This window comes from Saccopteryx bilineata, chromosome 8 (genome assembly GCF_036850765.1).
Source record: "Saccopteryx bilineata isolate mSacBil1 chromosome 8, mSacBil1_pri_phased_curated, whole genome shotgun sequence".
NCBI lineage: Eukaryota > Metazoa > Chordata > Mammalia > Chiroptera > Emballonuridae > Saccopteryx > Saccopteryx bilineata.
The window spans coordinates 98,614,511-98,639,772 of NC_089497.1; the positions used below are offsets into that span (position 1 = coordinate 98,614,511).

At 37.6% G+C, this 25,262-nt stretch overlaps 1 protein-coding gene across 6 annotated transcripts in view; it reads left to right on the top strand.

Annotated features, from left to right (window-relative positions):
* IFT80 (intraflagellar transport 80) overlaps nucleotides 1–25,262 on the top strand; it is a 276,992-nt gene that overhangs the window by 200,985 nt on the left and 50,745 nt on the right. For all 6 annotated transcript variants that reach the window (XM_066241592.1, XM_066241593.1, XM_066241591.1 and 3 more), the window contains 4 exons: nucleotides 1,168–1,347; nucleotides 7,292–7,410; nucleotides 13,071–13,145; nucleotides 20,405–20,568. In XM_066241592.1, coding sequence (XP_066097689.1) covers nucleotides 1,168–1,347; nucleotides 7,292–7,410; nucleotides 13,071–13,145; nucleotides 20,405–20,568 — 538 coding nt within the window. The remainder of the gene's footprint in view (nucleotides 1–1,167; nucleotides 1,348–7,291; nucleotides 7,411–13,070; nucleotides 13,146–20,404; nucleotides 20,569–25,262) is intronic.

The following is a 25,262-nucleotide window of genomic DNA, read 5'->3' on the forward strand; positions in this document are numbered from 1 at the left end:
AACACTTTTTAAAAAATGTAAAACCACCTTATAAGACATACCCAGTTTTTAGAAAAACGTGCATCTTATGCATAGGGAAGTACGGTAACATCTTAAAGTAAAGGATACTTTGGTTAGAGAAAGTAACTTTAATTCTAAGTAATCAATATGCCATTGTGGGGTATTTTGAGGTGGGTTGTTCTGGGTCCTGGCATAGCTAACACACACACACACACATTTTTTGTATTTTTCTGAAGCTGGAAACGGGGAGAGACAGACTCCCGCATGGGCCCGACTGGGATCCACCCGGCACGCCCACCAAGGGGGCGATGCTCTGCCCCTCCGGGGAGTCGCTCTGTTGTGACCAGAGCCACTTTAGCGCCTGGGCAGAGGTCAAGGAGCCATCCGCAGCGCCCGGGCCATCTTTGCTCCAATGGAGCCTCGGCTGCGGAAAGGGAAGAGAGAGACAGAGAGGAAGGAGAGGGGGAGGGGTGGAGAAGCAAATGGGCGCTTCTCCTGTGTGCCCTGGCCAGCAATCGAACCCGGGACTTCTGCACACCAGGCCAATGCTCTACCACTGAGCCAACCGGCCAGGGCCTGTTTTGTTTCAATTTTTAATGACATTCATGAAATATCAAAATTTTAGATATAGGGACTATAAATATCCTTGAGAATTAATAATATGTCTTTTTTTTCTACAGAATCTTTGTATATACCCATTCAGTATTATTAGTTCAAACTAATAATGTGATTTGAAATGATATGATGAGTGTTTTACAGTTCTTGAGTGACTTCATACATGTTACATGTTTCATATACTATATTCTATTATGCACTTTAAAAATTATATCTTCTGGGTTAGGAGAATGTGGAGAAAGGTAGAGAGGGAATGACTGGTGATGGAGAGAGAATTGACTTGGGTTGGCAAACACATAATGCAGATGGTGTGTTACAGAATTGTGTACCTGAAATCTATAATTTTATTAACCAATGTCACCCCAATAAATTCAATAAAAATATTTAAAAATTATATCTGTTGTTTAGTGCACTATAAGAAAAATATTTCTAAATTCTAGAATGAAAACATGTTTTAAATTTTTTTATCTTAATATACTAACATGCTCAATTTAAAATGAATTTAAATATATTTTTTGAACAAAGATTTTTCTCTTGTTTTTCCTTCCCCAGTGGTCATATGCTTTAGAAAAGCCCAACACTGGCAGCATATTTAATATCGCATGGTCAATTGATGGTACTCAGATTGCTGGGGCCTGCGGAAATGGGCATGTTGTTTTTGCACATGTGGTGGAGCAACGTTGGGAATGGAAACATTTTCAAGTGACATTAACCAAAAGAAGGACTATGCAGGTATGGTTTTGGACTCTGGTCGATTAAACCTAATTCTTTTAAGTTTATACTTTGGGTGATAGGTATGCAACATAATTGAATGACAAGATAACCTGGAGATGTTTTCTTTGAACATATGTACCCTGATTTATTGATGTCACCCGATTAAAATTAATAAAAAAATTATTAAAAAAATTCAGTCACATTAGCTATATTTTAATAATACACCATTGGTAATTTTCTTTTTTCATGACAGAAGATAAGAACCTTTCACTAATATAGAGCCTGAGTGCCCATAGCTACTGTGGTTATGGGGCTGAGTCAGGGACAGTGAAACTTGAAGTATTTAGGAAATGTATGAATTCAGCTAAGAATGGAGGAAGAAAGCTATGACAAGCTAGATTTAATTTCTGGACCTGACCCCAACGTGGGTCTAACCATCTCATCATAGTCAGGGTTACATTATTTTATTTATACTTGTATGAGTTTATTTAACCTCATTAAAATATTTTTTCCTATTAAGGACTACCTAAGGCAAGCCAAAGTGGGAAGATAATAGGAAGTTCTTATTGGGAATTAGGAAGAAAAACATAATTCTGGAGTGAAACGCTTTGTAGATTAAGACAGAAATGTTGGGACATGGAAATGGGAGGCAAAGGGACCTGTTTTGCAGGTAGAGAACATCAGAGGGAGGGGCTCTCTATTCAATCATACCCTTTTAAACAATATTGTATTTCACTTGTCTTAACCTCCCCTGTAGGGCCCAGAGCAGTGCCTTGCATATAATAAGCACTTTACAAATATTTTAAAAGTTAATTGATGAAAGGTTCCAGGAAGAGACTGAAGAACTCCCTCTTTCTTTCCCTCTGGCATTAGCTGTCCTGTTATCTGTATCTATGTGTATGTATATATAATTTCACTAATCCCTTCACCTTCTCTGATCCCATCCCCTCATCCCCCTTCCCTGACAGCTGTCCCTCTGCTCCCTGTGATTGATCTCAGCCTCTATTCCATTCCATTCCTCACTTCATTTTGTTCATTCAATTCCACATATAAAAGAGGTCATATGGTATTTGTCTTTGACTGGCTGGCTTATTTAATTTAGCATAATAATCCCCAGGTCCATTCATGCGGTCACAAAAGGTAAGATTTTCTTCTTTTTCATGACTGCATAGTATTCCATTGTGTATATGTACCACAGGTTTTTAATCCACTTATCCATTGATGGGCATTTGGGCTGTTTTCAGATCTTGGCTATTGTAAACACTGCTACAGTAAACATGGGGGTGCATATCTTTTCTTGAATCAGTAATTTGATATTTTTATGATATATTCCTAAAAGTGGGATAGCTAGGTCAAAAGGCTGTTTTATTTTTATTTTTATGAGGAAACTCCATAATGTTTTCACAGTCGCTGCACCAGTCTACATTCCCACCAGCAGTTCAGAACGGTTTTCATTTCTCCACAACCTTGCCAGCACTTACTGTGTGTTGTTTTGTTAATGAGTGCCATTCTGACAGGTGTGAGGTGGTATCTCACTGTGGTTTTCATTTGCATTTCTCTAACGATTAGTGATGTTGAACAGTTTTTCATATGTCTCTTGGCCATCTGTATGTCCTCTTTGGAGAAGTGTCCATTCAGTTCTTTTGCCCGTTTTTAAGTTGGATTGTTTACCTTCCTGGTATTGAATTTTAGAAGTTCCTTGTAAATTTTGGTTATTAACCCCTTATTGACGAATATATTGAATATGTTCTCCCATTGTGTGCATTCTGTTTTTAATTTTGCTAATGGATTCTTTTGCTGTGCAAAAGCTTTTGTGCAAATATCATAGCCCATTTGTTTATTTTGTCCTTTATTTCACCGGCCCATGAAGATAAATTGGCAAAAATATTGCTATAAGAGATGTTGGAGAGTTTACTGCCTATGTTTTCTTCCAAGATGTTTATGGTTTCATAACTTAAATTTAAGTCTATCTATTTCGAGTTTAATTTTGTGAATGGTGTAAGTTGGTGGTCTAGTTTCATTGTTTTTCATGTACCTGTCCAATTTTTCCAACACCATTTATAAAAGAGACTGTCTTTGCTCCATTGCATGTGTTAATCCAAATTCGGAGGGACCCGAAATATGGAAGACAGGAGCAAGGTCCGTCGTTTACACATTAAAGCTTTATTGTCTAGCTTGGCCAAGCGGTGGGAACTCCGACAGAAATCTGAAGGAGAGCGCGCCAGCCCTTTGTTCTACTTAGTTTTTATAGTTTTGTAAGTGGGAAGTACAAAAGCAAAAATTGCAATTAGGAGCCCCTTACCACTATTGGTTATAGTCATATGTCCTTTAACATGATAGGACCTCGTTCAATTTGCAAACCATACATCATTTTGGAGAAAACAAAATTTACAAGTCAACACAATGGTAGAAAGATATCTCTTTACATATTAAAAGGCCTTCCTATATTTTCTAGTGTTCATCCGCCATCTCTCTGTCCAGAGTCAGACGTATTAACCACATGCATTTACATAAGAGAGGTAGTTTCCGTGGAGACAAATGCCCGCAAATGGCTCATAGTTATAAGAAAAGGTTTATTTTGGCTTTTCCCTTCCTGCACCTGGCTAGCCATTCACTCCTTTCCCCACAGGTGTGGTGGAATGTCAGGGAATCTATGCTTTCCTTCCCTTTTCATTTACAATACAATGGCAAGAGCCATCCTGGTTATGCCAATCACACAGTACAGGGACTATTCTCACAATTTCTCTGCACACCTTAACCCAAATTAATAAAATGTTCTCCAAGCCTCCTAAAATATTAATATTAATTCTGTAGCCTTTTAGTACTTTACAACATCTGCAGGTGAAATGGCTCAGTGGCTCCTCACATGCTTTTACATTCTTTGTCAAATATCAATTGATCATAAAGGTGTGGGTTTATTTCTGGGTTCTCTGTTCTGTTCCCTTGATCTGTATGCCTGTTCTTATGCCAGTACCATACTGTTTTGATTACAATGGCTTTGTAGTATAACTTGATATCAGGAAGTGTGATACCTCCCACTTTATTCTTCATTTTCAAGATTGGTGAGGCTATTCGTGTTCTTTTTTGGTTTCATATAAAGTTTTGAAATATTTGTTCTATATCTTTGAAGTATGCCATTGGTATTTTAATAGGAACTGCATTAAATTTAAGATTGCTTTGGGTAATATAGACATTTTAATGATGTTTATTCTTCCTAACCATGAGCACAGTATATGCTTCCACTTGTTTGTATCTTCCTTGATTTCTTGTATCAATGTTTTATAATTTTTCGAGTACAAGTCTTTTACCTCCTTAGTTAAATTTACTCCTAGGTACTTTATTTTTATTTGTTGCAATAGTGAAGGGGATTGTTTCTTAATTTATCTTTATTATTGGTGTATAAAAATGCCACGGATTTCTGAATATTAATTTTATATCCTGCCACCTTGCTGAATTTATTTAGTAGCTTTTTGACTGAGACTTTAGGGTTTTCTATGTACAGTATCATATCAGCAGCAAATAATGATAGTTTTACTACTTCTTTTCCAATTTGGATGCCTTTTATTTCTTCTTCTCTAACTGCTGTGGCCAGGACTTCCAGAACTATGTTGAATAAGAGTGGTGAGAGGGGGCACCCCTGCCTGGTTCCTGATCTTAAGGGGATTTCTTTTTATTTTTGCCCATTGATTATGATGTTGGCTTTGGATTTGTCACAGGTGGCCTTTGTCATGTTGAGTTATGATATCTGTATCCCCACTTTGCTGAGAGTTTTGATCATAAAAGGGTTCTTTAGACACCACAGTCCAGGTGCTAGTTGTGCTATTTGTTACTGGTTTAATTACTACTTCTAAGATAAAATGTATTTGTTTTTGACAGATAAAAATGTGCCATGAGTATATGCTAAGGTTTTAAATTCAAATTCAAGATTACAGAGTTTTAGTCTTGATTTTTTATTTCAAGCTCTTCTTTTATAAGACTATATGAGTTCCTGAAGATATTAATGGTGATTTTATATATATATTCTAAAATATAATTTCAAATAATAAATTAATATTATTCTAATAATATATTACTGAACATTGTTTAGATTTCTTTGTTTCTTTTGCAAAAGTATCACCATACTATATATACTGTTTTGCATCTTGCATTTTTTACTTTATAATATATCTTGGAGATCTTCCCTATTCCTTTTTACAGCTATATAGTATTCCACTTTGTGAGTGTACCATGATTTGTTCAACCTATCCTGTATTGATAGACAGTCGGGCTGTTTCTAGTCTTTTGCTGTTACCATTAGTGATGTGTGTAGTAATAGCCTTGTGTGTATGTTATTCCATAGTTTTGCTTGTTTATCTTTGGGATAGAATTTTAGAGGTAAGATTTCTGAGTCAAAGAATATACATGTATATAATTTTGCTATGTCTTGTCATGGTGATAGTTGTTTCGTGGGTGTAGGAGTTGAACAGAAAACTAAAATGTAATAATACACATCATAGGTAGAAGTACTTCAAAGAAATATTTATTTGACTTTATGTTTATTTTTTTCCTTTCCCTCATTCCCTATTATTATTATTATTATTATTTTTTTTTGACAGAGACAGAGTGAGTCAGAGAGAGGGACAGATAGGGACACACATACAGGAAGGGAGAGAGATGAGAAGCATCAATTCTTTGTTGCAGCTCCTTAGTTGTTCAGTGATTGTTTTCTCATATGTGCCTTGACCAGAGTGGGGGGGTGATTATAACAGAGCGAGTGACCTCTTGATCAAGCTAGCAACCTTGTGCTTCAAGCCAGCGACCTTTGGGCTCAAGCCAGTGACCCCTCACTCAAGCTGGTGAGCCCATGCTCAAGCCAGCGACCTTGGAGTTCTGAACCTGGGTCCTTCGCATCCCAGTCCGACACTCTATCCACTGTACCACCACCTGGTCAGGCCCTTTTATTCTTCATTAATACTGTAATTGTCACATTATACTGTATTTAGAAAGATGGGTGCACAATGCAGTGTGCAGATGATATTTTGTTAAGCCTGTATGGTTTTGCAAACCAGTGTCACCCTCAATAAATTCAGTAAAAATGAAAAATTTTAAAAAGTCAGACAAAAAAGAAGATGATAGCATTTTGAGGGGAATTTAAAGAAACAGTAGTTACAATTAATCTCTTTTTCTCTATTTTTCAGCTCTTACTCTATCTTACCCAGTCTGATACTGACAAGAGATTAGATAAATTTAACTTGGCCAACATTTTTCCTAATTTTTTGCAGATTGTCTGTCAATATTGGGATTTTGGCTGATACTACCAACTGTTAAAATCCTTTCAAACTTCATTCTGTAACAGACAATTACAACAATTTTGGCTGTCAGAGGCAAATCTTTTGTTAGTTGATACTTAACTTTCTTGTATATTATCTCTGTGTTTTTACATACAGAAATACATCCTCTGTGCAGCCTGGTGCTTTTACTCTGAAATTGGTTTCTTTACTAATACCTCCTACAGTACTTTTGATTTTTGAAGTTATTATTCATTTTCTTTTAAAATTTAAAATTTAAAGTAAACCTTAACCCTAAAAAGATACACTTTACTGTTTGGGGCAGAAATGATAATTGAGTAGTCTCTTTCCAGCTCTTCTCTGCCATATCCTTTGACTATATATCTCAATGTTGTAGCATCTTTTCACCTTACCGCTCATTGCTACGTTATTCAGATTGGTTTGCAGGTTAGAGATCTCTATATGTTTTTCTCTGTTTATTTCTAAGAAGTTTTCTGTGTTTCTACGTTTGTTGGTTGATTTTTATACCCAAATACGTCATCTTATGTCAAGTTCTGTTTGAATTCTTTTTTTATATGATTGAGGAATCAGGAGAGCATTGAATTTTTTTGTTTTTTAAAATCTTGCTAACTTATTTAATAATAGTTTGATGTACCTTAATGTTGTTTGTTGGTATTTCATTTTTCCTTGTTTAGGTTCGTAATGTTCTTAGTGATGCAGTGGATTTACTGGAATTCCGTGATAGAGTCATTAAAGCATCTTTGAACTATGCACACTTGGTTGTTTCAACGTCTCTTCAATGTTATGTGTTCTCGTAAGCATCTTGCATTTCTTAAAAATCCAGAGTTTTATCTATGATAAGGAATTTATTTTTAGTCTTTCACATCAACATGGTTTGAACTTATCTTTCTCAAAATTTCACCTATACTGAACTTAATTCCAAAGAAGAGTGAGAAAAAATGAGCTGTGAGCAGTGAAAATAGATCTACTAAAGTTGTGAATCAAAGGTTAATAATCACTTTTCAAATACTTTTCTGAAACAGTGTTTGCTCTTGCTTTAATCACAGTTATAAGGAATTTAGTATAATATGATTTCAAAGCCCAGAGATTAGGAGCAGCCGATAAATGAAGCAAAAAAGGAACTTTCTAAGCATTGGAATAGGGAACACCTAGCAGCCTGACAGTAGGCTAAAATATATTCAGTAAGGACACAAGGAGGTATTTAGGCTTAACATCATAGCTCAGGGTAATCATGGTTGTTTGTATTGATGGTCCAGAGTTTCCCAGAAATAATGAAAGAAAATATATTTAGTATGCTTTGTATTAGAAAGCAGAGAATGATTTAACACATCTAAAACTTGCATCTAAAACATTAATAACACATTTGGTATATTTTAAATGGTATAACAGTATGTGTTAATAAGTATTGAACAACTGACTTTCTGGAAACAGATTTGATTGCATTGTTTGCTGATTTCTATAATGTAAATACTTCTACTATGGTCGATTTCAAACTACCAATGTGGTGTCTGAAAGCAGAGTTGAGGAGAGGTGCACAGCAGCAAACCATTATATACTATTGCCACTGTATAGAAACATAGATGTAAGTAATCTCAAGTGCATAGATAATAGTAAACTGTTGCCTGACCAGTGGTAGCACATTGGATACAGTGTCACCCTGGGACGCTGAGGTCCCCAGTTTGAAACCCCTGGCACGAGAGCTTGTCAGCTTGACCACGGGGGGTTCCTGGCTTCAGTGTGGGATCATTGACATGAGCTCAAGGCTACTGGCTTGAAGCCCAAGGTCACTGACATGAACTCAAAGGTCACTGGCTTTAGTAAGGAGTTGAACCCCCCTCCCGATCAAGGCACATGTGAGAAGCAATCAATGAACAACTAAAATGAAGCAACTACAGGTTGATGCTTCTCACTCTCCTCCCTCCCTCTCTCTAAAAAAGAAAAACAAATAAAATAATCTGGAAGTGATGTTTTAAGATGATCTTTAAGTATAATTTATTTAATTATAAGTTTAAATAATTTTAAGTGATAGGTTTTTTAACATGTGGCTTACAAAATATCTAAAAATAAAAACAGTTGGAAAAAGTGGCTCTAGCATACCACCAGTTGACTTTTTTTTTTTTTTTTTTTACAGAGACAGAGAGAGAGTCAGAAAGAGGGATAGATAGGGACAGACAGACAGGAACGGAGAGATGAGAAGCATCAATCATCAGTTTCTCCTTGCGATACCTTAGTGCATTGATTGCTTTTTCATATGTGCCTTGACCGTGGGGCTACAGCAGACTGAGTAACCCCTTGCTCAAGCCAGTGACCTTGAGTCCAAGGGTGAGCTTTGCTCAAACCAGATGAGCCCACACTCAAGCTGGCGTCCTCAGGGTCTCAAACCTGGGTCCTAGCACCTCAGTTCGACACTCTATCTACTGCGCCACCACCTGGTCAGGCAGTTGACTTCTTAACTATCTAGAAGACTCAACTAATCACTATGGCACTTTGAAGAGTTGTGAATAGTTAAGGAGAAATACAAACATATACATTTTGTGCTTGCATTTATAACATGGTAATAGTTTAATCATTTAATATAAAATCAAGGATAGAGACTATATGTGTCTTATTTACCACTTATATCTTGTTACCTAGTACAGTGCCCAACCTGTAGTAGGTACTTAATAAATAAAGTGTTTTTGGATGAATAAATTAATTGAAAAACATAAAAAATAGTGTTTTCTTGGTATCCTAATGCCCAGCAATACAGCACACATTTAATTAACAATTAATTCCATTTAATTAACAATTGTTACAACTATGTGTTAATATTTCTCACTATGTGTAAATTTGCTACTAATCAGAATCTGCAACTTGGTATACTAGCTGAGGCTGGAATAATGAAATGACAGAAGTAAAGGAAAGAGAATTAAGAAACAAGTAGCTCAGTTTTACATGAAAATTTTTTCTTACATGGAGGAGAAGGAAGAAGACGAAGAATTTGAGAAAAGACAAGAAAGATACTAAGTTAAACAGTTGAGATCTGGGGAAGGTATGATAGAATCTGAGAAATTCTTATAATCACTTAGTGCTCATGGGTATTTGATAATTAGTGTTCATGTGGCTGAGGAAATACAGAATATATCTTCAGCTGAGGGTCTGTTTGAAAAAGGTAAGACTTTTAATGGCTCTAAATGAGGGATTTATTCTACTCTTTATAGTGGCAAGGATATAATGTTTGAATCTGTAGGATTAGTATTATTAGGTGTTACTCATAGTAGAAAGGTTGTTTTTAAAAATAGTTACCAAAAGTTTAGCATGATTTTCTTGTCACTCTACTTTTTCCATTAAGAACTTTTGCCAGTGGCTCTGGCTGGTTGGCTCAAGTAGAGCATCAGCCCAGCATGTGGATATCCCAGGTTCGATTCCTGGTCAGGATGTACAGGAGAAGCACCCATCTGCTTCTTTACCCCTCCCCTTCTTGTTTCTCTCTCTCTCTCTCTCTCTCTCTCTCTCTCTCTCTCTCTTTTCCTCTTTTTCTCTCCTGCAGCCATGACTTAATTGGAGTGAGTTGGCCCTGGGCACTGAGGATGGCTCCATGGCCTCTGTGTCAGGTGCTAAGAAGAACTCAGTTGCTGAGCAATGGAGCAACACCCCAGATGGGCAGAGCATCGCCCCTTAATGGGCTTTCCAGGTGGATCCTGGTGGAGTGCATGTAGGAATCTGTCTCTCTGCCTCCCTTGCTCTCCCTGAATTAAAAAAGCAAACAAAAAAACCTTTTATCAGTTAATATTTAGCAAAATATAACTTTTCTTCTCTTTTCTGATTTAACCATGACTCTCCTCTCTTGTTGTCAAGACATTTATTAAGGGACAAAATACTTATTGAAGTGGAATACCAGGGAACAGTAGTGGGAATGAGTAGTACTGGCACCTATCATTATTAATATTTCATTAAATTTTAGGCTCTGGTTGGTTGGCTCAGTGGTAGAGCATTGGCCTAACTTGTGGAAGTCCCAGGTTTGATTCTCAACCAGGGCACATAGGGGAAGTGCCCATCTGCTTCTCCACCTCCTCCCTCTCCTTTCTCTTTATCTCTCCTTCCCTTCCCGCAGCCAAGGCTCCACTGGAGCAAAGTTGGCCTGGGCGCTGAGGAGGGCTCCATGGCCTCTGCCTCAGGTGCTAGAATGGCTCCGGTTGCAACAGAGCAACACCTCAGATGGGCAGAGCATCGCCCCCTAGTGGACTTGCTGGGTATATCCTGGTCCATTGCAGGTGAGAGTCTGTCTCTCTGCCTCCCTGTTTCTCACTTCAGAAAAATACAAAAATTTTTTTTTAAGCCCTGCTAGTGTTCTATATATAACTATTATTTCTTGATCACTGTTACACTGTTTTTTATGTTCATGACCTAAGTTACCCTGTGTATTGGATACTATTATTTATTTCTTTTTATGAGATGAAGAAACTAAAGGTCACAGAGAGTAATTAAATGATTGGCCCTAGGTCCAATTACTTAACTTCTTTACTAAAGGAAGAGCTGGGGTTTGAATGCAAGTTTTTAATAACTGTTGCCTCTTTTTTAGTAATAAAATATAATTTTTAAGATGAACTTGAAAGCAATATACTAGTTTACTTTTCTTTTTCTTTTCTTTTTTGTTTTGTTTTCTTTACGGAAAGAGACAGGAACAGAAATGGAGAGAGATGAGAAGCATCAATCATCAGTTTTTTGTTGCGACACCTTAGTTGTTCATTGATTGCTTTCTCATATGTGCCTTGACTGTGGGGCTACAGCAGACCGAATAACCCTTTGCTCGAGCCAGCGACCCTGGGTCCAAGCTAGTGAGCTTTGCTCAAACCAGATGAGCCCATGCTCAAGCTGGTGACCTCGGGGTCTAGAACCTGGGTCCTCGCTCTATCCACTGTGCCACCTCCTGGTCAGGCAGCAATATACTAGTTTATATGAGAAGTTTTGTAAAAGAAAAATTTTATGAAAAGAAATTAATATATAGGCAACTCTAATGTTAAATTTTCATCTGATTTCACCAATAATTATATAGAAAATACTCTTGATTATTCAATATCATGGTTTTGGAAGTTTATATTTCCATGGTGTGTATATTTCAGTTGTCAGAAATCTCAGATGTCTGTGAGGGGACATTAAAATACTTCACAGAATGATTATTCTTACCAGCTCTCTTGACAAAGAATGAAGGTTAATTCCAATAACTTCATAAATGAAGCATGCCATATTTTTTCTAAAATACAGAAGCACATTTTTTCAATTTTGTTTTTTATTGATTTTAGAGAGTGAGGAAGGGAGAGAGAGACAGACAGAGATAGGAACATCCATCTGTTCCTGTATGTGTCCTGATTAGGGATCGAATCAGCAACCTGTGCTTAGGGACAATGCTCTAACCAACTGAGCTATCCAGTCAGAGCCAAAAACACATCTTTACCATACTAATTTATCTTTGTCATACCAGGTTCACTAATTATTAGTAGCAATTTATTTGTTATTTTACTTTATACATGCATTTACTTATTGAAATGGTTATCAAACTGCATTAGCCAAGATTAATTTCCCACCAGTGTGTCTACTTACTGCACTCTTCCCTATCCCCCACCTTCTGGATCTGAATATGAAATTTAAAGCATTGCTTCTTTGAAAGTAATTGAGATAGATTCAGAATATATAGGAATAATAAAACATTGAAAACTGTGAAACAACTGATTATGGAAATATGTTTTCAGGTTGTAAATGTTCTCTCCACCCATCCCTATATTTAAATCATATTGCACTATAAAAACCAAAGGAGTTATTTGTTCATTTATTCATCCACTTATTTAATAAGTAGTATGTAATGTTTTAGTTTACACAATGCTTCACAAACATCTGCTTGGGAGAACTGAAGGAAAAATAACCATGTTTATCATGTTATTATATTTTCTGTTTGTTCAGTATCTGCTATACAATAGGCAGTTAGTTAAATACTTAGATAAGTTGGCATCTTTTTTATATTAATGCTTAGGGGATTAAGCTTATTAAGACCAAATAGCCAACAGGTGGAGAAACTAGATTTCCAATCCTCATCTGTTTAGCCAAAATCCATTCTTTTTTCACTGTACCACTCTGCTATTTTCTCATGAGAAATTTTAGATAGGTTGCCCAGATCACAGAGCCAATAACAGAACTCAGACTTACACTTAGGATTTCTCAATTCATTTATTGTGATTTCTACAATTAATTTTTATTAAATGCTTCCTGTGTGCTAGGTGCTAGGGACACAGAGTCTCTTCATTCTGGGGAGGGATCAGAAATTAAGTGAATAATTTCAGAGCAATCTGCCAAGTGCTATAATAGAAATAGATAAACAGTTATTATTATGATACTGAAAACACTTAAAATGAGTACCTATCTCCTTATTAAAAAGTATTATTATTTTAAATGGTAATAAATATCCATTTTATCTTTTAGTACGAAGAATTGGAATACGCCACTTATATTTGATCTCAAAGAAGGAACTATTAGTTTAATCCTGCAGGCGGAAAGGTAATTTATTTATCATGTTTGACTATTGAATTTGAGGTTAAAATAGTTCAAATCACAGTGAAGCACTTTTTAAAGCATACCATTTACAGAATGACACATTAGTTTTTAAGTATTAATCTGTTTCTACTATTCTAAAAGAAAAAAAAATAAGAGAACAAGCTCTCAGATCAATGGTTCTAAAACTTTTTGGTCTCAGAATTTGTTTATATTCATAAAAAAATATTGAGGCTTATATGTGGGGTACAGATATGACCATTTATTATATTAGAAATTACAATTGAGATTTAAAAGTTATTTAGCATGATGAGAAAAAAATTCATTAGAAGTAAACATCAGAATAATGATGTGAGAAAATAAGAATGAAACAGGCAAATTGCTAGGAAATAGTTTTGACCTCATGGTTCCTTTATATTCCATCCTGTTTTTTGTTTTTGTGATAGAGAGACAGAGAGGGACAGATAGAGACAGACAGACAGGAAGGGAGAGAGATGAAAAGCATCAAGTTTTTGTTGCGACACCTTAGTTGGTCATTGATTGCTTTCTCATATGTGCCCTGATGGGAGGGGGAGTCTGCAGCAGAATGAGTGTCCCCCTTGCTCAAGCCAGTGACATTGGGCTCAAGCCAGTGACCTTTGGGCTCAATCCAGTGACCATGGGGTCATGTCTATGATGCCACGCTCAAGCCAGCGACCCCACACTCAAGCTGGTGAGCCTGTGCTCAAGCCAGATGAGCCCACGCTCAAGCCGGCGACCTTGGGGTTTTGAACCTGGGTCCTCTGCATCCCAGTCCAATGCTCTATCCACTAAGCCTGGTCAGGCCCATTCTGTTTGTTTTTAAATATTAGACGAAATTTGTTGATTTTAGGAGCCACTAGGCTGTGACCTGAAGTTTGAAACATAATATTATTTGCATATTCAGAGTATACAGGACTAAGAAGCTCCAGACCAATTAATTGGAGAAAGGATAGAGTAACTATTGCTTGGGAAGCTACATTTTTTCTATGAAAACTATCAGTCTTTCAAGTATAGAGATGCTCTACTGAATCACAGGTCAAACTTAGAAAGTTACAACCCTATAAAACCTGGAATAAAGTATGAAAATATAATTGACAATTACCTAAAATAGCTACCTAAAAAGGTATTTGCACTAAACCATGTATTTTCTCCCTTATTCCTTTACTTACCATCTAGGGCAGCTCTTTTAAATTTTTTTTTTTTAATTTAGTGAGAGGAGGGGAGACCAACAGACTCCTGCATGTGCCCCCACCAGGATTCACCCAGCAAGCCCCCTAGGGGTAATGCTCTGCCCATCTGAGGCCCTTGCTCCGTTGCAGTAGGGTCATTTTTTAGTGCCTGAGTTGGAGGCCATGGAGTCATCTTCAGTGCCTTGGGCCAACTTGCTCCAATTGAGCCATGGCTACAGGAGGAAAGGAGAAGAGAGAGAGAGAAAGAGAGAGAGAGAGAGAGAAGCGAGAGGGGGAGGGGTGGAGAATCAGATAGATTCTTCTCCTGTGTGCCCTGACCAGGAATTGAACCCGGAACATCCATACACCCAGCTGACACTCTACTACTGAGCCACTGGCCAAGGCCTAGGGCAGCTCTTAACAGTGTTTATTATTGGGTTTTCTAGCCCACAATGTTGTATAAGTAGCAAACCAGGAGAGGAATGATGCTGGGGCTGTTAGAGGCTGGTACAATGACAGGAAGAAAAGTGACTACCTGGCAAAGGAGCACAGAGAAAACTTAAATTTCAGAACTGTGTAGCTAAGTGGCTTATTTTGATTCTCATGAGTCAAAGCTATCAGTTAACTAATTACTGAAGTATGATCATCAATTGATGACTTTAATTGATCAAGACAATTGTGTCAAATTTTGTATCATCTGTTTAATGAAATTGAATATATGATTTATTTAGTTATATCATAATTTTATTTTATTTTTTTAATAAATTTTTATTAATGTTAATGGGGTGACATCAATAAATCAGGGTACATATATTCAAAGAAAACGTCCAGATTATCTTGTCATTCACTTATGTTGCATACCCATCACCCAAAGTCAGATTGTCCTCCGTCACCTTTTATCTAGTTTTCTTTGTGCCCCTCCCCCTCCCCCTCCCCCTCTCCTCCTTCGCTCCTGCGCCCCCCATAATTTTTTAAAATAAAAGGCATGTTTGTCACTTAAAAGGTAAGATTGGTAGCTATCTAAAAAACCATATTTCTGAAATTCTTTTTACTCAAACAGTTCCAGATAACTACTTATTTACACATTATTTATAAATATTTATTGAATGTGCTCTTAGTTAAGATGTTTGTCAATGGAATAAATTATTAGGCAATTAAAGAATATTTTACTTCCTTCCTATTGCTGGTCTTATTTGTACATTTAGATACATTTGCCCCTTGAAACAGTGTTTACTCACAAGGAGATTAAAAGCTATTGTGTCTTATTTAGAAGAGAAAATGCTTTTAGTACTGAGACTAAGAAAGAATATATACTAATACGGTATGTCACTTTGTCAACATTAGGAAATATATACTACGTATGTGTAAGGGCCAAACCCTTTAATTAAATAAGCTACACATTAATACTCAAGTATTAATTTAATTAAAGTGTATATATTTGAGATTCATTATATACTAACTTTTCATTGGTTTTGATGTTTATTTAACTTTTCTTTGGTTTTGGCTGTTTATTTCCTATTTGTTGCCATAGCAAGAAAGCAATTAGCAATTTCTGAGTCAAGCAATTTCTGAGTCGTTCTGTATCAAAAATACACTGCTTACAAAAATTAGGGGATATTTCAAAATGAATATGAAGCAATAAAAAAAGCATTTTATTTTTTTATTAAACAAGAACATCAGAAAAGCAAACGAGGCCCTGGCCGGTTGGCTCAGCGGTAGAGCGTCGGCCTGGCGTGCGGGGGACCTGGGTTCGATTCCCGGCCGGGGCACATAGGAGAAGCGCCCATTTGCTTCTCCACCCCCCCCCCCTTCCTCTCTGTCTCTCTTTTCCCCTCCCGCAGCCAAGGCTCCATTGGAGCAAACATGGCCGGGGCGCTGGGGATGGCTCCTTGGCCTCTGCCCCAGGCGCTGGAATAGCTCTGGTCGCGGCAGAGTGACGCCCCAGAGGGGCAGAGCATCGCCCCCTGGTGGGCGAGTATCGCCCCTGGTGGGCGTGCCAGGTGGATCCCTGTCGGGCGCATGCGGGAGTCTGTCTGACTGTCTCTCCCCGTTTCCAGCTTTGGAAAAATACAGAAAAAAAGAAAAGAAAAGAAAAGAAAAGCAAACGACAAGTCAAAGGAAGTTTTATTATTCAAATGAGATGCAAACTCAATTATCATGATTGAGAGGCGAGTGACATATTGGGGGGGATGAACAGAAGCATGTCAAACTAGACAGAGTGCCACACACTGACTGTTCAGTAGGGTGTATGGTCACCCAAGACTGCCAAAACACACTGACAGCGATGGGGCATGGACAGGATCAGATTGTCCAGCAGTTCTTGTGGGATCTTTTGCCATTCTTTCTCCAGGGCAACTTCCACCTCAAGAAGTGTTGTGAGAGGCATTGGATGGTTTGTCAGACATCTTCCCAGTGCATCCCAAGCATGTTCAATGGGATTCAGGTCTGGAGAATGTGAAGGCCAGTCCATGCATTCAATTTCTGCCTCCTGAAGCATGTTGTTGATGAGATGTGCACAGTGGAGTCTTGCATTATTGTCCAAAAAAGAAAGTTGTTTCCAACTGCTCCAGCATAGGGTACCACTGTAGGGTGCCGGACCTCATCTAGATATCTGACAGTAGTCAGCAGTCCGTTTCTGATGACATGGTGGTCGATACATCCACCAATACTGATGCCAGCCCACACCATGATTCCACCACCACCAATGGAGTCCCTTTCTTGCATGAAATGTGTATTCTTCCATGTTCCTTGTTCACACCAGATTAGAACTCAATGATTGTCAGGCTGCAGACTGAACTGTGACTCATCAGAAAAGAGAACAGTTGACCACTCATCATGGGTCCAATGACGATTTGCTTCAACCCACCTTCTATGGGTTCTATGGTATTCAGCTGATAATGAATGCATGCCATTGGTCACCGGGCATGCAGTCCAACATGATGGAGCCAATTTCATATGGACTGGGTGCATATTCATCATCTACTAGCAGCAAGAAACTGTCCCTGCATATCTGTTGCATTGCTGTGCCTGTTCCTTCTTGCCAATTAAGTCAAGTAGCAGTTATCTCTTACTGTTGTGGCAGATGGGTGATCCTTCCCTTGTCTTCTTCGTACTGAGCCAGTCTCTTGAAAGCGATTCCACAGACTGCTAATCACGCTTTGGGATGTTTCAAGTGCTATTGCCACTGTCTCTGTGTTTGAGCAGCTTCAAGACATCCTATGGCTCTCCAGGCTTTGCATTCAGGCAAATTGTGTTGCAGGGGCATTGCAAGGGCTGGGAAATTGCAGGATGTGCACTTTCAAGATCAGGGAACATGCAGACACTCCAGCACTTTCAGCCTTTTGTATAGTGCATTTTCACCAATGAAATAAAAGTTGGTTTTGCATCTCATTTGCATAGTCAAACAACTTTCTTTGACTTGACGTTTGCTTTTCTGATGTTCTTGTTTAATAAAAATCAAATGCTTTTTTTCATCACTTCATATTCATTTTGAAATATCCTTTAATTTTTGTGAGTAGTGTAGTAAAAAGTAAAACTTTGGGCATAAGATTTTAAAATGTAGTAACTTGTTCAGTATTGAAGAAATAAGCACTCCAATATAGCAGTAGTAGGAGTATAAATTAATACAGCCTTTCAAAGGGCAGTTTAACAATATATATTAAAATTTTAACAACATAAGACCTTTGGTTCAATAATTGCATTTCTATAAGTTGTACTAAAAAAATAAGGTAGATGTACAGAGATGTGTATAGACTCTAGACATTCTTTAAAACAAATTTAAAATAAAAGTTTATTAAGAATTAGTTAATTGCCTGACCAGGTGGTGGTGCAGTGGATAGAGTGTCGGACTGGGATGCGGAGGACCGAGGATCGAGACCCTGAGGTCGCCAACCTGAGCGCGGGCTCATCTTGTTTGACCAAAGCTCACCAGCTTGGACCCAAGGTTGCTGGCTCGAGCAAGGGGTTACTCGGTCTGCTGTAGCCCCCTGGTCAAGGCACATATGAGAAAGCAATCAATGAACAACTAAGGTGTCGCAACAAAAAACTGATGATTGACGCTTCTCATCTCTCTCCATTCCTGTCTGTCTGTCCCTATCTATCCCTCTCTCTGACTCTCTCTGTCTCTGAAAAAAAAAAATTAAAGTTATTCATACTTTGTTTGCCATAAGTTATATTTTATGGAGATAAGATTACAAGAGATCTTTTGATTTCTCTATATTATTTGAATTAGGTTTTTGAAATGTTTATAAATTTTCAAAGAAAAAAAAGCTATAAAATATTTATATTTTGACTTAATAAGACACAGAACCCTTATGCCTTGAATATAGCTGTCAACATAGCAAATGAACCCTAGTCTGTGATATTAAAAAATGTGTTATTTTAGATATGAATACATTTGGTCAAAGTTAAAGCATCCAATTTAATAAATATTGGCCCTTATGTTAATTTTTGAGTTGTTTTTACTGTTTTGGACTTTAACCAATATTTAATCTTTATCTTTAGCATAATCTAGGGGTCGGAAACCTATGATTCGCAAGCCAGATGTGGCTCTTTTGATGGCTGCATCTGGCTCGTAGACAAATCTTTTTAATTAATTAATTAATTTATTTATTTATTTATATTTTTCTGAAGCTGGAAACGGGGAGAGACAGTCAGACAGACTCCCGCATGCGCCCGACCGGGATCCACCCGGCACGCCCACCAGGGGCAACGCTCTGCCCACCAGGGGGCGATGCTCTGCTCCTCCGGGGTGTCACTCTGTTGCGACCAGAGCCACTCTAGTGCCTGGGGCAGAGGCCAAGGAGCCATCCCCAGCGCCTGGGCCATCTTTGCTCCAATGGAGCCTCGGCTGCGGGAGGGGAAGAGAGAGACAGAGAGGAAGGAGGGTGGGGGGGGGTGGAGAAGCAAATGGGCGCTTCTCCTGTGTGCCCTGGCCGGGAATCGAACCCAGGTCTCCTGCACGCCAGGCCGACGCTCTACTGCTGAGCCAACCGGCCAGGGCCGACAAATCTTTAATAAAAAAAAAAAATGTTAAAAATATAAAACATTCTCATGTATTACAATCCATTCATTTCCTACCGCTCATGTTCATGGTTGTGGGTGGCTGGAGCCAATCACAGCTGTCCTCTGGGACAACACCAAATTTTTATTGGATAATGTGTAATGTACATGGGTCATTGTATGGCTCTTACAGAATTACATTTTAAAATATGTAGCGTTCATGGCTCTCTCAGCCAAAAAGGTTCCGAACCCCTGGCATAATCATTCATTGTGAAATATGTGTTAATGTTAATGCTGTTTCATGATACAAATAGCACTGGACATTAAAATCCTGAATTGTGAATTGTGGGAGTTTTTCAGTGCCTTTGCATAGAGATGTTTCTTAAGGAAAGGAAATGAATTGCAAGTATAACATAAAAGGGATCAAAATTTTAGTATGTAGGGTGGTGATTTGGAGCATTTTCATTTTACTTCTTCTACCTCCAATCAAAGAACAAAAGCCTAGAAACAAACCAAAACAACCAGTGTTGACTTTTCAGGTTGTTTGTATATTTTATTTTCTATATCTCTATGTACTTACTCCAATTGTTAAGATTTAGATAAACTGTCCCTGGCCAGTTGGCTCAGCGGTAGAGCATCGGCCTGGCGTGCAGGGGGACCCAGGTTCGATTCCCGGCCAGGGCACATGGGAGAGGCGCCCATTTGCTTCTCCACCCCCCCTTCTTTCTCTCTGTCTCTCTCTTCCCCTCCCGCAGCCGAGGCTCCATTAGAGCAAAGATGTCCCGGGCGCTGGGGATGGCTCCTTGGCCTCTGCCCCAGGCGCTGGGGTGGCTCTGGTCGTGGCAGAGCCATGCCCCGGAGGGGCAGAGCATGCCCCCTGGTGGGCAGAGCTTCGCCCCTGGTGGGCGTGCCGGGTGGATCCTGGTCGGGCGCATGCGGGAGTCTGTCTGACTGTCTCTCCCGTTTCCAGCTTCAGAAAAATACAGAGGAAAAAAAAATTTAGATAAACTATTCTTTAATATAAAAATATAGTAAACTCCTATTTGAGAATTTCTTTTATTGTTTATTTTTTAGACATTTTCTTCTTGTAGATGGTGGTGGTATCTATTTATATTCTTATGAAGGACGCTTCATTTCTTCTCCAAAATTTCCTGGAATGAGAACAGATATTCTGAATGCACAGACTATGTCTCTGAGTAATGATACCATAGCAATAAAAGACAAAGCGGATGAAAAAAGTAAGTACATTTTTATTTTATTTTTATTATTTATTCATTTTGACAGACACAGAGAGTGAGTCAGAGAGAGGGACAGATAGGGACAGACAGACAGGAAGGGAGAGAGATGAGAAGCATCAATTCTTCCTAGCGGCACCTTAGTTGTTCATTGATTGCTTTCTCATACATGCCTTGACGAGGGTGATAGGGGATACAGCAGAGCGAGTGACCTTTTGCTCAAGCTGACAACCTTGGGCTTCAAACCAGAGACCTTTGGGCTCAAGCCAGTGACCATGGGATAATGTCTATGATCTCATGCTCAAGCCAGTGACTCTGCATGCAAGCTGGTGTTTCTGGGTTTCGAACCTGGTCCTCTGCATCCCAGTCCAATGCTCTATCCATTGCATCACCACCTGGTCAGGCAGTAAGTACATTTTTATAATCATTGTCAAATTTCCATGAAATTTGTTAACACTGTAAAATTTTCATAAATTAACTTTCGCTTTCTCATAATATGTTAACTTTATATGAAAGAATTATGAGCTTTCTAATTTGTCCTATAATTATGAATTAATGAAAGAACTCAAGTTGTCATACTATATATAAAGTTGTCATATTCGATTTAACAAATATTGTAACAACAATAATAAAGCTTAGTCGAAAGGAATATATCTTGACATATTTAGTAGCTATTGGTAGAGTTTGAATTCAAGATTATGAGTCTGATAAAGGTTTGTTAATATTTAAGTTTATTGATCTTTGTATTTTCTTTTTCATTTGGTAACATAGTAAATATGCTTCCTTATACTATTTACTTTGTTTATATATTTTTAAATTAATATTTTAAATTCATGAAATAGGAAACAGTCATGAATAACAAAATTTTTATATAAAAATCTAGACCATATTAGTATTTATAAACATGTCAGGTGTTTTGCAGTTGCATAGTACAGTAGTAAAACCATTTTATTAAGGCATTGCTGTATCACAATTTTATTTGTCTAACAAATATTATTGAGTGCTTACTGCCAAGTACTTTTCTACAAGTTGAGGATACAATAGTGAACAACACAGATAAATGAATATATACAACATAGCTAATGATACATGCTTTGAGGAAAGTAATGAAAGGTAAGGGAATAGAGAAATCTGGAAATGGGGAGGAGAATGACTAGATCAAGCAAGTGCAAGGTTATGAGATGGGAATGATTGGCATATTACAGGAACTGTCAGTGGCCATGTGACTAGGTCTACATAGGCAGACAGTTGCAGGAGAGGACACAAATAGATAAGGAGGAGTTAGATCATGTAAAGACTTGGCCATGATAAGGATATGGGCATGAGGGAATACTAGGAGGCAAGCATATTATCATAGGTTTTATCTTAGATGAATGAGATGGAACAGGGAAGGAGAAAATTTAAAGGGTATACACAAACCAAGAGTTCTATTTTGGCCATAGTAAATTTCAATGCTTCTTAAACATCTGAGCATGGATGGAGAGTAAACAATAGGATAAACAAGTCCAGGGCTAAGGAGAGAGGTGGTGACTAGAGACATAAATTTGGGAGTCACTGATGTACAGATAATAACATGGCACTGAATCAGTTAGGAAGTAAGTGTAGAGAGATATGTGGACCAAAGACTGAGCATATATAATAAATAGGGATGGGTAAAAAGAGGAGGAGCCAGTGAGGGAAGAGTGAGAGTGAGTTATCCCTAAAGCCTAATAGAAAAATGTTAAATTTTTTTTGTTTTTTATGCATACTGCTAAACATTGTTCACTACTGTGATATATTATCAAAAAAATATGACCTGTTAATTTTATTAGTTCATACAATGGAGGATCTAATTCAGAAGTTAAAATTTTAGTACTTTGAGATAGGATCACTTCTCATACTGGAAGGGAATATAATTCTCTCAAATACAGTTATTTTATTTCTTCATGCCTTAAGTCTTCTCTCAGAGCAGACATTTGGTAATTGTTTTGGTTTTAAGGAATTCCTTGCTACCTAAAAAAGAATAAAAGAGAATGAAAGAAAATTGTATCTAGGTAGCAGACAGATTTAAGATGGCTATGTGACTGTTTATAATTAAGAAGTCAAATTTTTGTCTTCAATACACTTAAATTTGAAAATCTGTCATCACTATGAGTTGTATATATATTTCTTATTGAACACATATTTTAGGTAGAAGCTTTAATAATTATGGATGTTTTCAACTTAATATACCTTATTCTGAATTTTTCTATAGTTAATTTATATCTGAAACATTTTATTATTCTTTAATCCTTTGGTAATTCATAGAATTTTTTTAAATTTAAAACTCAGGATTGTTTTGATGATGAAATAACTTAAAACACATAGGACAGTGCTCTCGCAGTCCTTGTTCCTCAAAAATTTCAGCTACATTTAGTAATGTTTTTATTTCCACAGTGTTCCGTCTATTTATTTATCTCTTTATTATGAAAGGTTTTGTCGCTGTTTTTTTTAAATTAATTTTAATGGGGTGACATAGATCAATCAGGGTACATAGGTTCAGAGAAAACATCTCCAGGTTATTTTGACATTTGATTATGTTGCATACCCATCACCCAAAGTCAAATTGTCTTTCATTACCTTCTATCTGGTTTTCTTTGTACAAACAAACAAACAAAAATAATTCATAGAATTTTAGTTAGAAAGAATCATGAACATTTTCAGAAATACAGATTTATATGCCAATAAATTTTGTTTTATTACATAAATTTTGATTGTTGAACAAGATAATCATATAATTTTATTTTGCTATAAATAGATAATCAAAGACTAAAATAAAATTATTGTAGAACTGACATAAAATATTTACCTTATGTTTCTTTTTAAAGCAACTAGCATTTGTTAATGGCTAAATAGAGGTATATGCTAACAATAGAAAATATAGTTGAAGTACCTAAATCTTTACCATGGAATTTAAAGTTTTTCCTTTCAAGGGGACCATCCACAAGTAAAATCAGTGGTTCTTTCCTAATTTGGGAGCTCCTTCATAGGCAGGATTTTTGCACCAAGCATAGTACTTACTGTATATTATGGTAGGTGCTCAATAACTACATGGTAAATGGATTTGAATATACCCCTTAGGATGATTAGTTAAGTAGTGGAGAGATGCTGCTTTTGACTTTCTTCTTCTCCCCATCTGCCTTGCACAGATACAATATGATATTAGAGTGGGATATTAGTCTGGGTATAAGGGGTGTGGAAGTTTAGGAGAGCAGTTACTTATATTTGGAAACAACTTTTTCAGCTCCCAGCCCTTTAAGTTGTTCTTCCTGCCAGTTTCTGTTACATGTTATCACTAAAACACAGGCCCACCTCCTAAAGATCAGGGCCACTTGAAGTTGTAGAAAGGTAGTTGAGTTCATCCTTATACCTTCAGCTCTTTATAATATGTGCAGTCAGCATAAGGATGGAAGACCTTTTTTTTTTTAAGTTATTAGTTTGTATAACTATAAAAATAACTGGGTTTAGCTAAGCCCAAACCATTTTTTAAAATGGAAGACAAGTTTTCTAATTTAATTTCTATATTTAATTAAAAAGTCTGTTATATATTTTTCTTTTTCATCTTTCTCAGCAAAATTGGAAATTTTAGAACATAACTTATTCTTATGACATGATTTCCTCTGTGAATATAATCAGTGACCTCAAACTTAGTATCCTACCTATGGCTTACTAAAAGCTAATAAATTAGTATACCAAAAGTTTGATCCTCTGGGATTTAAATATATACATTATACATATTTTAGTGTTTTTATGATCTCTATAAGTTGTCCAATCTTTTTTCTTTTTTGCTGACTACTCATACCACTTCTGTCTTTTCATGTCATATCTGTCTTTTCATTTCTGAATTTAATGTGTATGTTCAGTTATATAAAATCACTCCATCTGGGATGAATCTTGGGCTGAAGTAACTCTGGAATTACTTAAAGAGAAGCACGAAAACATTGTGACAATCCTTTTTTCCTACAGCAATCTTTTTTTATTTATTTTTATTTTTTATTTTTCCGAAGCTGGAAATGGGGGGGGGCAGTCAGACAGACTCCCGCATGCACCCAACCGGGATCCACCCGGCATGCCCACCAGGGGGCGATGTTCTGCCCCTCTGGGGCGTAGCTCTGTTGCATCCAGAGCCATTCCAGTGCCTGAGGCAGAGGCCACAGAGCCATCCCCAGCGCCCGGGCCATCTTTGCTCCAGTGGAGCCTCAGCTCTGGGAGGGGAAGAGAGAGACAGAGAGGAAGGAGAGGGGGAGGGGTGGAGAAGCAGATGGGTGCTTCTCCTATGTGCCCTGGCCGGGCATTGAACCCGGGACTCCTGCACACCAGGCCGACGCTCTACCGCTGAGCCAACCGGCCAGGGCCTCCTACAGCAATCTTTAAAGGAAGAAAAAACAGCTCCCAATACCAATGCCATGTTTGAAACCTTTGTTGAAGCAGAGAAAGGGTCAGAGCATCTATTCCACCCAGAGTACCCCTATTAGCAAACAAAGACACTTCCTGAGGTTCAAGTTCTCTGCCAGGAACCCAGGACAAAATCCAGACAAATTATACCATAGTAGTATACTAACCACAGGAAACTAAACAGTCCATAACACATTGCCTGGTATTATAGTAGGCACTTGACACAATTTTCCTTTGTGAAATAGTGATTATCTGTGATGTTATACTGGTCTAAATCAGTTATC